At 27.6% G+C, this 17,179-nt stretch overlaps 1 protein-coding gene across 2 annotated transcripts in view; it reads right to left on the bottom strand.

Annotated features, from left to right (window-relative positions):
- The window catches only part of LOC100207210 (uncharacterized), an 89,407-nt gene that overhangs the window by 11,918 nt on the left and 60,310 nt on the right, over window positions 1–17,179 (bottom strand). For both annotated transcript variants that reach the window (XM_065803690.1, XM_065803691.1), the window contains 3 exons: window positions 13,642–13,777; window positions 13,074–13,193; window positions 451–530 (listed from right to left, as the gene is read on the bottom strand). In XM_065803690.1, the coding sequence (XP_065659762.1) occupies window positions 451–530; window positions 13,074–13,193; window positions 13,642–13,777 (336 nt within the window). The remainder of the gene's footprint in view (window positions 1–450; window positions 531–13,073; window positions 13,194–13,641; window positions 13,778–17,179) is intronic.

Raw genomic sequence — 17,179 nt, 5'->3', positions numbered from 1 at the left:
CTTTGGTACATTTAGCAATTAAGCGATATGAAGTCAATGTATTTTTGCAAAAAAAATTCACAATTTTTTTACGCACCCTAATTTGTTTCCAAAACATTTTGCAAATCATTGATTTGTAAACAAAAGTTTATCAAAACAACTAAAGATAAGGAAGTAACATTTAATTAAAAAAATAAAAAAAAATAAAAAATATTTGTGGTTTAGAGAAATCTCAATTTAAAGTTGACCGGATTTTTCCGCTCCCACCTGATGCTAGCATTGTACACCAACAACATTAATAAACATTTTTTTTTACATGCTATATTTAAGTGACATGTTATAATTATACGTTTAAATATTTAGTTACTTTAGGTTGTTTTTATTTTGAAAATTTTTTCAAAGAAAATAGTACTCAAAAATTAGCTTTTTTCATAACAACATAATTATCTTACAAAATAAAACTAAACCTACAAATTGAAGTCTCAAGAGTTTGATTTCAGTAAAGTTGCCACGCTGAAGCTTATTTACCACTTGCAGTATAACTTCATCACCTGAAAAAAAATTGGTAAACTTGGCTTTAGACACCTGTAAGATCTTATTATTAACTTTTCATTAGTAATGGAAATTACTCTTTTCAATATTTTTTGTTATTCACCTTTTTATTATTTTTTGTTATTCACCTCAAAAGGGGGCTCTATATTTGAGGATATTTTTTTGTGTTATTGCTGAAAACAAATAGAAATAGCTGTTGTTCCACAAACCTTCATTTCTGTGAGCAGAACAACCATACTTTAAAACTTGTATTATTTAAGCAAAATTCTCGATTTGTTTTGAACTTTTACTGAACTTTTAGAATATTGAACTGCTATAACTATTAAAAATTTTCGAACTTTTAAAGTTTTCTAGAACTTTTAGGAAATATTTAAAAACTTTCAAGAAACTTCCAGAGTTTACTAGAATTTTCTTTAGCTGTCTAAAGACTAGTTGATAAAAAGAAACAAAAATAAAAGCACAGGTTACTCAAACCAACACTTCAGTTTGTTTTTCTCATAAAAAAAATTATGCCAAAATGGTATGAAAAATGTCATTAAAAGTCCATATCCTTAATGCTTATTTCAATAAAAAACACACACACACACACCTTACTCAGAAGAGCAAGTTAAGCACTTTCATTGAGATTTATTGGACTTTGAACATTGTTATGAAAGACACTATAGCAAAAACATGACAGGAGACTACATTTGAGAGCTAGTTCTTAAAAGATATTAACAGTACACTAGCAAATCTAGAAAATCTACTTATTTCTAAAGCTTTTTGAGTGTTTTTTTACTGTCTTTGTCTTTTAATAATACAATAGTCTTTTTGTACAAGTCTGAATGAATAAAAATATGAAATTTTACTCGTTTTTTTTAAAAAAAAATTCTGATTTACTTCCAACAAGGCTGGAAAAAAAAGAATAGAGTTATAGAGCAAGGTAACGGTAAACAGAAGACTTGAAAAGATGTAGGTTGTAAGAGTCAGGAAAACATGAAGATGGGAGAGAGTTTCAAAGGATTGAAGTGCGGGGAAAAAAACTAGAAGAATAAAAGTTTTTAGAGCAATACACTAATACAATAGACAAAAACAATAAATGAATGAGATTTTGCTGAATGACAAATCAAGCTTTGGTTGATAGAACTAGAAATACTTTGAGCAACAACCAATATAGTATTTGTAGAAAATAGAAAAAAATGCAGCTATTAGACAATGGGAAAGAGGCTCAAGCTTAGAAGCTGCTTTTCATCTAGAAGAGAAAAATTAGAAGGACCAACATCATTAGAAGAACAAGCCTAAATAAGGTTGTCGAGAGTATCATTAATGTATATAAAAAACAAAACAGGACCAAGGATAGAACCTTAAGGTACCCCAGATGTTGGAAAATCGGAAAAGAAGAAGAGTGTTGGCCTTTGAGGATGACTTTAATAGAGCGGTTAGAAAGAAACGATTTGATAATCTCAAAAACTTTCCCAAATACACCATATGAAGCTAGCTTATGGAGAAGACCAGTATGCCAAACTTTGTCGAAAGCTTTAGATATGTCAAGAGCAATAATCCTAGCCTCACTGTCTCCATCTAATGCATGATAAAATCTTTCAGCCACAGCAGTTAGCAAGTCAGTTTAACAACTTGTGGAAAATTAAAAGGGAAAAAAATAATAAACACAGAAATGGTTAATTTTTCTTTTTCTTTAATTTTTAGAGCGAGAGGATCGAAAACCATATTGATTGTCTGACAGTAAGTTATTTGACTCAATATGGAATGTGAGAAATTTGTTGATCAAAGACTCAAAGAACTTGCTAATAACAGAAAAAGACTGGACAATAATTAGAAGGGTCAAAATGTTCTCCAGAAATTTTGAAAATTGGAATAACAGATGCTATTTTCCAGCAAGCAGGAAAACAAGATTCAGTCAAGCACTTATTAAATAGTTTAGAGAGAATTAAAGAGAGTTCTGGCGAACAATTTTGTAAGACTATGAAAGAAATGTTGTTGGGACCACAAGCTGTAGAAGAGTTTAATTGAGATATAAATTTAGCAACAGAAGCTGGAGTGATTTGAATGTCTAACAATGGGTTAACCTGTTTGATTGGAATGGAAGGAAGAGTATGGCAATATGATACAAGAGTCGAATTAGAAGCAAAGTTTTTTGCAAATAACTCTGCCTTATCCTTGAGAGGTAATAAGATCAGCCCCATGAATGAGAGATGGAATGTTAGACCTACCCTTGTTAATGACACTGTTGAAAATTTTCAAAAAGTTTCTAGAGCCTAACTTCTGAGATAAGATATGAGATTTAATCAACTGAGAATAATGGAGCTTAGCATCAGACAGAACCTTTTTACATCGATTTCTTGCATTATTAAATAACTGTTTGTTCTCAAAAGAACAAAACTATTTTGTACTAATAAAAAAAAAATTCTTTGTGCTGTGGTCATAAAATCGTGTTTGTGTTCAATATAGTTGTTTATTCAGTCTTTAGATAGTAATATAGCAATTGAAATATAACACTTCGAATTCAAAGAAAAGAACTGTTAAAAAGTATTATTATTAACTTATTTAAAAATTAATCAAGTCCTCCTTGATTTTTTAATCTAACTAACAACTTGTGGAAAATTAAAAGTGAAAAAAATAATAAACACAGAAATGGTTAATTTTCCTTTTTCTTTAATTTTTAAGCTTTCTATGCCATTGAGCAATATACTGTATAATTTGAAATAGGGTATTTTCAATAAGTGTTTTATGCATGTTCAGTTCTTAACTTGGGATGTTATGCGCAGAAAATCACATTGCACCTCAGCTGAGCTCTTAGTAATTCAATGACATAAAAACAGTGGAAAGTTGTATAGACAGATTTCAAGAATAACTGAGTAATCTGTAGGAATGGTTCAAAACCTTGATCTTAAACTACAAAAACAATTCACCAAGAAAATAAATTAATTATTTATTAAGCTAAATTTATCTCCAGCAATATTATTAAAATATAAATTCAGAATTAAATGTAACTACAATTACCTCATGTACAATTAGCAAGCATTTAGTTAAAGCAAGTTTATTTTGAGATCACCTAGAAGTGTGTCTTTATTGAAAAATGACAAAAAAGCTAGAAAAGAGTTTTGTCATAAATTTTCGTCATGGACAAATAAGAAATCTAAATTTAATATTTTTGGATTAGATGGTAAGCAGTTTGTCTACAGACCAATAAATTAATAGTTTGATCCACATTATGCTACAAAAGCAATAAAATTTGGTGTTGTTTAACATTATGATGTAAAGATGTTTTTTGTCATTTAGTATCAGCCCTATTTTCTAAATAACAGACACTATGACAACTGATATTTATGCTAATATATTTCAAGAAATAATGCTTCCTTATGCTGAGGATAACTTTATGCAAAAATGTAGAAGATGAGGTAGAAAAACAAAGTCTTGGAGCAAAAAAAGATTTGTGGGAAGCTGTAAAAGCATCATTATTTGATATTCTGTCATCAACATGCAATAAATTGGTCAAAATCCCAAAAGTAGAGTAATATGTGTGCGTGCGAGCATGTGTGCGTGTATGTGTAGGTGTATGTGTGTGTCTTTTATTATTATTATTATAAATATATATATATATATTTATATATATAAATATATATAAATATATATATATATATATATATATATATACATATATATATATATATATATATATATATATATATATATATATATATATATATATATATATATATATATATATATATATATATATATATGAATCAGGGATGAACCCAGACCTGTTTTGGCACTGCTGAAGCAGTATGGGTGCCCAAAAATTTATTTTTATTATTAATTTTTGATTCTTTTTAAAAATAAGAAAAAAAGTTTCAGTTTTAAATGCAGTAGTAATTTTCTGTATATTTTAGTAAGTTTAGGTTTCTTCAGGACAATAAAATGGATTAAAAAGTAATTACTTATATAATGTTCAAAACTGTTGCTAGAACACTAACCAAATGTTAGAAGATCAAAATCCATACTGATGGTCAGAAAGTGAGTTATAAGATTCAAGATGAGAAATTAAGTGTTTGTTAATTAAAGATTCAAAAACCTTGCTTATGATAGGAAGAAGACTAATGGGACGGTAGTTAGACGAATCATATCGCTCTCCAGATTTTTTGAAAATAGGGATAACATTAAAGTCACTGACAACAACTATATTAGCTGAAAGATAAAGGAAGAGGGCTTGGTCAATACAATCAGAAATAATATCAAAAAGAGTGCAGTCTTGAGATAAAGGAGAGCAATATAGAACAAAGAGAAAGGCAATAGAGTGAAGTGGTGCTAAACGAAAGCACATAAAAGAATAGTCTGTAGATTCAAACCTAGTTTCAAAACAAATGGGTGAATACTTATGAATGTAAATGCCCAGGCCAAGCATGTGACTATTGGAGTCTTTACGAATTATTGGAAGATAACCATCAACACTAAGATCGCAGGATGAGACAGCCGAACTCAAATTAGTCTCACTAAGAGCAAGTCTGTCTGGTGAATTTTGCAAGAGATAAGATACTCAACAGAAGAAAAGTTACTTCGAAGACCATGAACATTAGTGAATGATTTTTTTCATTCACTAATATTCGTGGTCAAATTTGTTTTATCATTCACTAATATTCGTGGTATTAGTGAATGATTTTTATCATTCACTAATATTCGTGGTCTTTGAAAACACAAAAAACCATCATCATCACCAAGTTTTGAGAACTTGGTGATGATGATGGTTTTTTGTGTTTTATAGTTTTTGGTACTTTATTTATTTTTAAATTAGATTGAAGAACTTGACTCAAAGCATAGATAGTACTCAGAACACTGCCTAATAGCCCAAGCAATTGCCTCATAACTATTAATAGACCCTAAGCGGTAACAAAGGTCTCCAAATGTGGCCTCCGCAATGCACACTAAAAGTACCAACAGGGACACCATCCATGCGCAACATAGCACTGTTATTACTTTGATATTTTTCAGCTGTTGATGGAATCACCCTTTCTGAGAGCTACCACAGAGTTCGGGAAACCTGACTACCAGCCAGCCTCAGAACCATAAAACTGAGTTTTAGAGCTGTACCCTCATTAGGAGATAATAGAATGAGTTGCCTAGTCATAAAAACAGAGGCATAAGCAAAACCCATGCATTGAGTCAAGAAGATCCAGCATTCAACATCCTAAACTGGAAACAACGTATTAAAAATACATCTGCGCCAGCCTAATAAATGAAGAAGGGGTGCGAAGGTGGTCAACAGATAGAATCTGTTTACCCCTTAAGTCTTTGCCTAGGAGGCCTTCTACAAGACAGTAAACGGATGCATTTAACATCTGCCCAAGATGAGTATTTTTATCGAGACACCATCTCTAGCCTTTACTCAACCAACAGCCCCAAGGCAGGGGGTGTTTTAAGTCGGAGTTGGCATCTCCTAGCCTTTGCCTAAAAGGCGTATCCTACAAGACATATCCTACAAGGACATGAAGCAGATTGTACTGGGTTACATGTTACCAGTAGCAGGATAATCTGACCTGACCTTATTTACTTTAAAGTAAAGTTAACTTTTGCTTGTTGGTTATTAAGATATATCTGTTTTTAATAAAAAACAAAAAAAACAAAAAAAATTTTAGTCTTACTAACACTATATAGTAATTGTGCAAATTTAATTTTTGAATGAATAAAATTTTCTTTAGCTTGCTGTTTTCTTTTACTTTAGGAAAACAAACAAAACAAAAACCTTTTCAGAAAATTTTGTTTCTCGTTATATTTTACTTGACTAATAAATATTACTACTATTAATATAGATTGGAAAAAATATATAATAATAAAAATAACGACTACAATAGTTTTATAAAGTTTCATTTTCATACTTCAATGTGTTTAACTTTAAAAAAAAATCTATAGTAAATGAAACTTATATAAGTTTACCTACACTTACTAAGGATTTTTTTAAATAAGAAAAATTAAAAAAAATATAATTATATATATTTTTTAATCATTAAGTTTACTGTAATTATCTCTTTTATTTAAAAAGTGACTTAAAGCACTGTGAAAATTATTAACCTTTAGTAAAAGTTAAATAAACAAAATATTTAAATTGAAATAAAAATAAAAATAATAGTAAATAGGCTTATTTAAAGCTTATGTTTTTTGTTCAATTTTTTATTAATATATTCTATTATTTTTAGACAATGACGATTACAAGACTACAAGACGTTAGTGTTTTAAGTTTAATAATTACTATTGTTTTAATTTTGCAAATACTACGCTATTTGTAAATATTGATTTTAAATTGTTTAAAATATTTTACACATTTAATAACGAAAATTAAAATCACTAAAATATAGTTGCTGAATGTTTAAAGTACTTAAAACAAATTTCAATAAATATTTACAAATAGGGCAACATTTTATTCAATATTTTAATAAACTTGAAAGTTTATTGAAATATTGAATGAAGTTTTTCTTAGCGTAACTAAAATACGTCCATCTCTAAATAATGTTAGTCAAAGAAATGCCTTTTACAACAAGTTGCTAAAAAAACTAGGTGAATACAAATAAAGTGATATTTAAAAACAATTGCCATGGTAATGCTGGGTGACAACTTTTCCCAGTTAAAAATAGTGCATAAGTTGGGAAGGGGGGCTATACCCCAAGTCAATCCCCTTTGCCACATCTCTGAAAAAAAAAAACGGTATCCCCAAATAAACTCTGGGTTCATCACTGTGTATATATATATTATATATATATACTTTTACGTCTATATATCTATATATATACATATTTACTTTATATATATTTATATATAAAATTATTAACTATAATTTAAAAAAATAATAATATAATTATAATATTACTTTTATAAATTATAAATTTATAAAAGTAATATTATAATTATATTATTATTTTTTTAAATCATAGTTAATAATTTTATTTTTAATTATAATATTAAAAATAATAATCTGCAATTTCTACAATTTGTAATAAGTGCATTGATGTAATTGTAACTAAATAAGAAATAAAATATTGTATTTTAAAATATGCAACTGAATCTTGTTTTCAAATAGATAAGAAATAAAATGGAAAAAGTTGCCAAATCCCTTAAAAGTAGAACTCGCTGCACAAATTCTCGGTTTGCAGGTTTACTATATAATCTTCCTGATAGCGACCTTCCCTCATTTAAACAAGTTATACAGTGCAGCTACAAACTCAATAAACAACTCACTGCCTAAAAAATAACTGATCAACAAATTGTTTTTCAAATAAGCATTAATATGTTGAGCTATGGAGAAAAGTGAACTCTAAACTCCCCTTGATCTACAAGAGAAGTATACGGAAAAAACTTGAGTTACTTTTTAAAAAAGTTTTGTGTGCTGAACATAAAAAATCAAAAGGGAACAAATCCAGCATCGTTTATTTGGAGAATTTTGATTCATTGTTTGATTTCTCTGCTTGTAATTATGAACTTCCTATTGCTAATTGTGATGACAGGTATAATAAGAACTTCTTCATTGAGTTTTAAATTTAAATAATGCTTTTATTAACTTACTTTAAATTTTTATGCAGTTGTGATGAAGAAAAAAAGGTATTTAGCAACTAAATTTTAAAACTATAAAAATCGATTTTTTATGGACATTCATTACAGCAAAAAATATTTTATTAATAGTGTTTACAATTTTTTTATTTAGGTACCAGTGAATGAAAAAAATATTTTATTAATAGTGTTTACAATTTTTTTATTTAGGTACCAGTGAATGAAAAAAATATTTTATTAATTTTTTTATTGGTGAATGAATAAGAGTACCTAAAAGACCAAAGAACTAAAAAAAGGGTGGAAAAGGGTCCCAATATAATAGGTTATGGAGTTAGTAACAATGCCGCTGCTCATTTAGGTACAGGATTACTCATTGACTATGGCATAGTAACAGCTGCTGAAAGATATCATTACAGAAAAGAAAGTTTTGAGTGAGAAGTTTAGAATAGGAGAACAACTTGACATTGACCATAGTAAAGAGGTTTTTCAATTTAAAGTTATCCAAGTTGATGATAGAAAAGAGAAAGAAACGCTTGTTCACATTATAGCTTACAATTCAGAAGGTGAGCCAATTATAATACCTAGAATTGAAAAAGAAGCACATCATTTACTTCAGAAAGTGGAAGACAAGAAAATATTTAACACATAAAATTATTACAAGTGGAACTGGAGTTTCCAAAGCAAATGCAACTAAAGAAGTTCTTAATGAGTTTAACAGCACCAAAATTCTTGAAGCTGTGGTTCTTCACAATACAAGTTCAAATACTGGTACAGACAATGGTCTCGTTGTTAAGCTAGAAAAATAAATAGAAAACTATATTTAGTTGGATGTCAACTACACCAAAATGAATTGCCATTAAGACAAGTAATTATTTTTCTTGATGGAAACACAAATGATCCAAAGAAATATAAAGGTCCAGTTTGTTCATCAGTTTCAAAAAATTCCATACATTAATTCCCTATAATAGTTTTTTCTACAACAATGTCTGAAATTCAATCATTTGTGGATGAGTGTGTTGTTTTCGATTTAAGTAATGATCAAAGAAAATTATATGAATATACTGTTGGTATATCTACAGATGAAGTTTCCAAAAAATATGCAATGACAAAACCTGGACCTGTAAACCATACAAGGTGGTTGACACTTGCATTATGGATTGTGTATAAATATACTAGAGAAACAAATCCATCAGCAGAGTTGGTTATTATAAACGAAGTATATAGTCCAAGTATATTCTCCAATTTGGTTTGTTATAAAACAATCAGGTCATTATAAAGATTCAGCGAAAATTCTGTTTAAAATGATTGAGTTGACTAAATTGGAAGATAAAAATATACAAGAAATTGTTTTAAAAAACTTAGCTGGAAATTCATTTTGCTGTTTACAGGAGAATTTTCTTTATTGCATGATAATGGATGATGAGAAAGTAAATCACAACAAAGCCATAGATCGAATACTCATTATTAGGAAGCTAAATGAGAAAAAAAAACTTGTTCCTAAGCTTAAACCCAAAACAATAATGAAAATTGATTTTGATTGTAACTGCTGGATTGATCTTGTTCAAATATGCCAAATTGAAGTGGAACCTCCTATTACAATTTATTTTTCAGCTATTGAACTGAAAAATAAATTGTAGTAGTCGAAACTGGTTTATGGTCTCAAAAAAAGGCACAACTTTGTTCTTACTAAAGATCAGAGTAGGGAAGAAAATTATAGAAATGTTACCAAAAGCAATTATTTTGTTTCAAGCATTTAAAAATAACTGTTAAATGTAACTCTTGTAATATTAATTGTAATAAGAACAATTTATTTATTTGAACTTTATTTACATAAATTTGTAAAATTAAATTTATATTAGTTTTCCAAGGTTTAGGTATAAGAAAATGAACTGATTTGGTATTTTTTAAAGGAAAATAAAAGGGTTAAAAAATAAATTCATTTTTAAGCCTCGCTTTCTTGTTTTGGGGGTGGTCTAGGCATTAATTAGGAAAAGCGACACAAATCTTAAATAGACTTTTTATAAAAAAGTTCTTTAAAATAAAACATTTTATATATATTGATCATAGCAGTGGGTAGGATTCCCGATGCAACTTCACTAACTCCTAACTGGAAGAGAGGGCAGCCTGAACTCGCTGTTCTTTTATTAATTTTTTTTAGTAATACCTATAAAGAGAAAGTTTCTTCAGATATTTATGAGTGGGGATCCCTGGGGGCACGGAGAGCCATCTCGCCACCTAAGAAAACCCTGATTGGCGCCCCTATTATTTAAAACTTTTCAATATCAGTTAAGGACCTTATTTTTTTACGTAACTTTTCTTTGGCACCCCTTGGACATCTGCTGCCCAAGACAAACTGTCATGCCACTAGTCATGCCAATGATATTGATCATTATTGCTTTTATTATATTATTATCTTAGATGCTTAAAAGTGTTAACTTATGACTAGCATGTTCAGCGCCCCCTATCACCCTAATATTACATGGGTGGTTGGCCATAAATATTTACAAAAATATTTACAATAATGTTCTTTGCTATCAGCGATAGCAAACAACATTGTTTTACATAGCGATAGCAACAACATTTGTTACATGGTTTATTCAACAAAAGTTTATGTATTCGCACAAAAATACCTAATATTATCCATTTTTAAATGTTAAAGCCTGAATCAGTTTAATATATTTTTTTAATGTGCTTAGTTAATTGCCCTAATATATATGGCCCCATCAGAAATTTAAAAACAAAATAAAATCACGTATTTACCAATCTTATAAAAGCTATAAATTTTTTTTAATTTTAACTATTTATAAAAGCACATTGATCTAACTGCAAAAGAACATTTTTTCATATTTTTTTTAGTAATTTGATCAAAATTTCTAGAAAAAAAATTTTAAAAATGAGAGGGGTGTAAATTTTACATAGTTATAACTTTTGAACACTAAAATAAATTAGATGAAATTGAAAAACTGTAGATAAATTTAGTTTAAGGTTGTATAACTAAATATTTTATTAAGTCATTGCCCTTATATTTGGGCAAAGGAGGAGAGTCAAACAGGTATTTTTTTCCCAGGCTACACTTACTAAATTAATTTTACAGACCAAAATGCTAATTTTACAGACCAAAATGTTGCTGGGAATGTTATAAAGATGTAAAATTGAGCTAGAGTGTTGAACACAGTAGTTTTGCATGTTTTACTTCAAAATAAAATTTGTAGAAAACTAAGTAGTAGAAATAAGTTACATAATTAAAAGTCTTATAAAAAGATGTTTTTTCAAATTTAATCTATAAAATTTTTGAAAAAAGATTTGTTAATTTTTTTAGTTTAAAAATGTTAAAAAAACTAATGGGTACATCCATAAAGTACAAATGCAGTAAAACCACTTATTTAGGAACCCCTCTTCCTCCTATGCACTTGTATGCATTCAACAACCTTTACCTCTGCATACTTATTATAAAACCAAACACCCCCTTCCCCAATGTATAAATTTTAAAAACAAAAACAAAAAAATCTTTTAATTTTTTTGTTTTTGATTTCAAAAACTTTATCATTTTGCATCTCTTAGCACACTCAAGTTTATTTCTATTTGTAAGACCAGCATATAATTATTTTATATAAGCTTTCATGCTAAAGTCTGTTTTGAGCAAATTTCTGATATTATATAATTTTGAGATCAGTTCCAAATCTTTTGCAATCGATCTTCGTGGTTGAGTTGGATTGCATCTAATTGGTTCAATAATAACCTTTATGAATTTTTATTCATAAAGGTCATTATAATTCTATAATCTTTAGCTGTGTATAAATTTTTTTGTTTGTTTTACAATTATATAAAATTCTTTATAATCAGCATTTGTAATCAGGCTGAACCAAATTTATCTGAATGTATCTTGCATAACCAGACATATAATATTTTGTTTTGACAACTTGGCCATGGCTCCTTGCAAATTTTAATTTAATGCGTTTAAAAAATGTGCTGAATTAACAAATGTAAACTTAAACTAAAATTACAAACAAGCAAACTATAAAGTGGAAAGAGAAATAAAAATTAAAAAATAAAAACACAACTAAATTAGAAAAATGTCTTTAAAAAAAATAATTGTAAAATGAATAAAAAATAAACCCAAAAAAATAAAAGCATAAAATTAATATGTTTTTAACTTGAAAGTGTTTCACTATAAATAATTTAGAAAAATTGAAGTTTCAAAGTTATTTAATCCAAGCTTAATTACTTTGAAACTTAATTATTTAAAGCGTTGAAACTTTGATAGTTTCTAATGTCTACAAAGTAAATAAAACAAAAAAATATTTGTTTGTTAGTAGGATTTAAACCCTCAACCAATGACGATATAACAGGCGTGCCTAATAAATGACACAATTAGTCAACCTATGTGCTGCTCAACGTGGTGATATAGGAAAAATTATTAGCTTTAAACTACTAATTAAAAGGCTTTTAAATTAATTAAGTTTTAAATATTAATTGAGACGATTCTAAATTAAAAAATATACTAGTATGCTTTTACTTTTTCTGGTTTATTCATTTTTTATTTTATCATTCGTTAAGTTTGTTTCTTTTTTCAGTTTATAGTTTGTTTATTTTAAATTTTGTCTCATTTTTTAAAACATGCAACTTATCAATATATGCAAAAAACTGTGGCCAAGTTGTCAAAAAAAATTTTTTTATCACATCCAATACATGATAGAAAATAATATTTTTTTACGACATGATGTTTTAATGTTTCATACTTTACCCGAATATGTTGGAAACTATTTAAGAAGGCTTACCTAAAGGCTAAAGGTTGGTTCTTTATTAAAATTTGATTTAATAATTGTCCTCAAAATATTTTTTGGTTGATGTTGGGATAAAACAATAGAGATGTTTTTAAAAACTGATTTTAATTTATTGTCTAAAAATTTATATATATATAAATTTTTATATTTTATATACTATAATCTTTAGCTGTGTATAAATTTTGTAAAAAAAAAATTTTTCAAAATAAAAATAAAATATACCTTCAGCATACTTAAATAACTTTGGTATAACAATAGCACAAGACCTAAGGACAACAAGAAGTGACTTGAATGATTCAACAAACTCATTTTCTTCACTTCTCATTTCTTTACACAGAGAGCCTGAAACAAATCAAATCAAAGCTGTAATCAAAAATGACATATTCTTCCAAATCATAATGTAATATTAAATAAAATTTGAATTAACAAATTTATGAGCATAATTAACATAATTACGAGCAAAACTATTTAACGCATTACATAACTAACACTTCATGATAAATTACATAACATTTAACATACCACAACAAAAGTCTTATAATCACTATAAGAATTTAACAAATGGCAAAAAAGTTTTTATAAGGAAAAAAAGACAACTTTTAATAAAAAATAAAATAAATTTATCTATTTAGTATTGTGTAATAAATTATTTTGAAATGGAATTATAAAAAAACGTTTCACAGTTTTATAGACAAATTTTATAACTTTAACATTGAAATTATTGGATTATTGTAAGAAAAACAAGTATATATAATAAAAACAAGTATATATAATAAATTAAGAAATTTACTTAAAGTCACAGTAATTTCTTTTCTTGTTGTTTCTTCAAAACCAAAGTCAATTCCATCAACAACATCTCTGAGTTTATCCAATGTTGCTGAACAGTTTTCAAAGTTTTGTTTTAAGTGATTAAGACAAGGTACAAACTAAATACAATACTTATTTTATTTAGTTTCGTTTTGCATGAAATATTGCAATATTTCTTCTACTAACAGCATTCATAATATAATACAATATATATAAGTATAATATATTATACAATATTCACTATGTTAATGGCAATACAATGTGTTTTCATATTGTATCATGAAAATAATATAAATATGAAATAAAAAAAAATATAAATATGAAATAATAGAATATTTTTTCTTTTAACAACAACATAAATATCATAACAAAATGAAACACTCCTTAATTAAAAAAACAGTTTTATCAAAAAATATTTATAAAACTTTTGTGCATGAATATCAATTTAACTACACATAAAACATCACTGGTGATGTTAATAGCCATGTTTTAGAGCTTCATTACATAGGTTGACTGAGGGCTTGGGCTGGGAGTATCTACGTATAAATGATATTTATCACTCGCACATTAATAGGCACACAAATTTTTTTTAATACAACAAAAATGAACAAAATATAAAAAAATAAACAATAAATTAATCTAACTGAAATCATCTGGCAAGCACATGAATATTTATTTAGACAATGTTAGATTAATACATTCAAATTTGTTCAGGTCTTGGAAATACAGAGACAACAGGCAATTTTGCTTGATTGTTAAAATTTAGTTGTTTGGTTTCAACACTATGATTGATTTTATCATTTGACAGACGCAGTGATTATTAAAAGCATATACACTTAAAAAAGCTAGCCCATATAAAAACATACTTCTCAGATTAAATTTTTTAATGCTTAGGTTTAACGTGATTGATTTTAATTTTTAGCACACTACTATTATAAATTGTCTGATAAGCAAATCCTACTTTTTTTGAATTATTTCATCTTTTTACTTTATTTTATTCCACCTTTTTATTTTACTTTATTAGAAATGAAATTCTTTTAAACATTAAAAATGTGTGCAAAGCTTACATTAAAGTTGATTTAATAAAACAAGTTTTAATAACACACACTTTAATAACACAAAGGTATATAAATCATTTTGTAAAAAAAAATTAAACTTAAAATAAAATCGCTAGTAAAAAAATTAACTATTGCTTGGTTTTTATTTTTGCAAAGTTTTTAGTTTATTACTCGCTGATTTTTTAAAAATAAAAAATAAATTTTATTTGCAAAACTGTTAATATGTGTTCAAGAAATAAAACAAAATATTTATTTATTTATTTAGTTATAGACAAAACATGGTTGTGTCAAATGTCGAGAAAATAAACAAATATCTTTATTTTTTTTAAAAACTATAAGCTGGAAAAAAAATTCAATAACATTACATTAGTTTTGCGGTAATGTAGTAAATTACAGTAGTTCAAATGCTAATGTCGATAAATATAAAAAGGAAAAAAAAAGTATTTATAACATCAAAAATTCCATTAGGTGAATGTGTCAAGCATTTTTATTTATCACAAGGCATGTACAAGGTGTTGACGGAAATAATTTTGCCAGAGTAAAATGTTGAATGATTCTTTTTTCATTAGATGGAGTAAATACTTTTTTTTTGTTGATTCTAGAGAAAAACATTTAAAAAATACTGCAGTCTTTAGTAATTAAACAAAAAGTATGTGTGTGAGTTCAAGCAAATACCTTTTGTTTAATTACTAAAGACTGTGATATGCAGACGCAGAACTATCAATTTGGAATTTTACGAAGTGATAAAAATCATTAACAACAAATTAACATAGACATGGTCTAACTAAAAAAACCTAAACCTAAAACATAATTTAATAAATACAAGAAAACTTAACGTATAGATAAAATTGTAAAGTAGGAGAAAACAAAACAAACTGTCTTGGCTTCCTCAAATAATATGTCAGAATAATAAGAAATAGCCAATAAATTCAACCAGCGGAATTAATTATTATCAAAATTATTAGACCATTATAATCTGAACAAAGCTAAGTGCATTTAAACACTTTCCTCTACAGTCCAAATATAAATAAATACTGCAATGAAAACAATTTGAAGTAAAAGCTATGATGTCAACATTTAAAAATATACATTATATTAAAATCAAAACTCAACCATACATGTGTACCAAATATATACATCATACATACCTGTATATATATCCAAACCAATAAATTATTTAAACTAATAGAAAATATCATCTTAATAAGAATGATTTTAAACAAAGATAATTTATCTACAAAAATATACAGTGGCGACAACATAAATAGTACACTTTCATGACCAGTTGGTTTTACTTTTTGATGCCAACTTTTTTGTATTTATAACAATTGGTGTTATTTTTTATAGCATCAACAATGTTAAACTTTTTGAATGGAAATACTTATTTGACATTAATAGCTATCAAAATTGCTTGTTTTGAGCATTTAAGCGGTCGTGTTTACCTTTTGGCGGTCATTTTAAATAGCATACATTTACTTTTTATTTAAAAAAACTTAAATTTTTTTATTATATCAAAAGACAATCATTCTATTCAGTATTTAAAGGATATTCCTGTAACTCATTTAGCAAAAAAAAAAAAAATTCATTATCTATCAACTATGGGACGTGTAAACATGGAACAGATGTCTTTCAAGGACAAGTACAGGCATTTCGAGATCAAGGATTGAACAATTCTGAAATAGCTCAAAGACTGGGTTGTTCTCGTAAAAAAGTTATCAATGCTATTAATTTATTTAACGATAGTGGTTTATTAAGCAACAAAAAATGCATGTCTCGCGAACGAAAGACAACCCCTAGAGAAGACGCAGCCATTGTCCGTATCACTACGCTGAATCCTTTTGTTGGTGCACCAAAAATTAAAGAACAAATTGTTCAAAATTTAAAACTCGACCTGTCTGTCAGCACTGTTAAAAGTTGCTTATGCAAAAATAAGCTATTTGGAAGGGTTGCCCAAAAAAACCATCGGTCTCAAAACGTAATCTCGTCAGCCAATTGAAGTTTGCAAAATAGCACATACATAAGGATTTAAGTTTTTGGCAAAATGTGCTTCGGAATGACGAGTCTAAGTTTAATCGCTTTGGATCTGATGGAAAACAATATGTTCATCGTCCCCAAAACCAAGAACTCAGCCCTTGGTATACTCTTAAGACTTTAAAACATGGTGGTGGCAATTTTATAGTTTGGAGCAGTTTTTCATGGTGTGGTGTGGGCTGGTTGTATAGAATTCAAGGGACAATTGATCAACACATCTACAAAGAAATACTAGAAAACGTCATGTTGCCATATGCGGAGAAAAGTCTCCCTTTGGTTTGGAAATTCCAACAAGACAACGACCCTAAGCACACCGCCAAAAGTGTTAAAATGTGGTTTAACGCTAAGAAGATGTATTGGAGTGGCCTGCACAGTCACCAAACCTAAATCCGATAGAAAATTTGCAAGAGGAAGTTGACAGAAACATAAACC

This window comes from Hydra vulgaris, chromosome 08 (genome assembly GCF_038396675.1).
Source record: "Hydra vulgaris chromosome 08, alternate assembly HydraT2T_AEP".
NCBI lineage: Eukaryota > Metazoa > Cnidaria > Hydrozoa > Anthoathecata > Hydridae > Hydra > Hydra vulgaris.
Note: the sequence above shows the minus strand (reverse complement) of the source record. Positions and strands in the feature narration are given on the sequence as shown.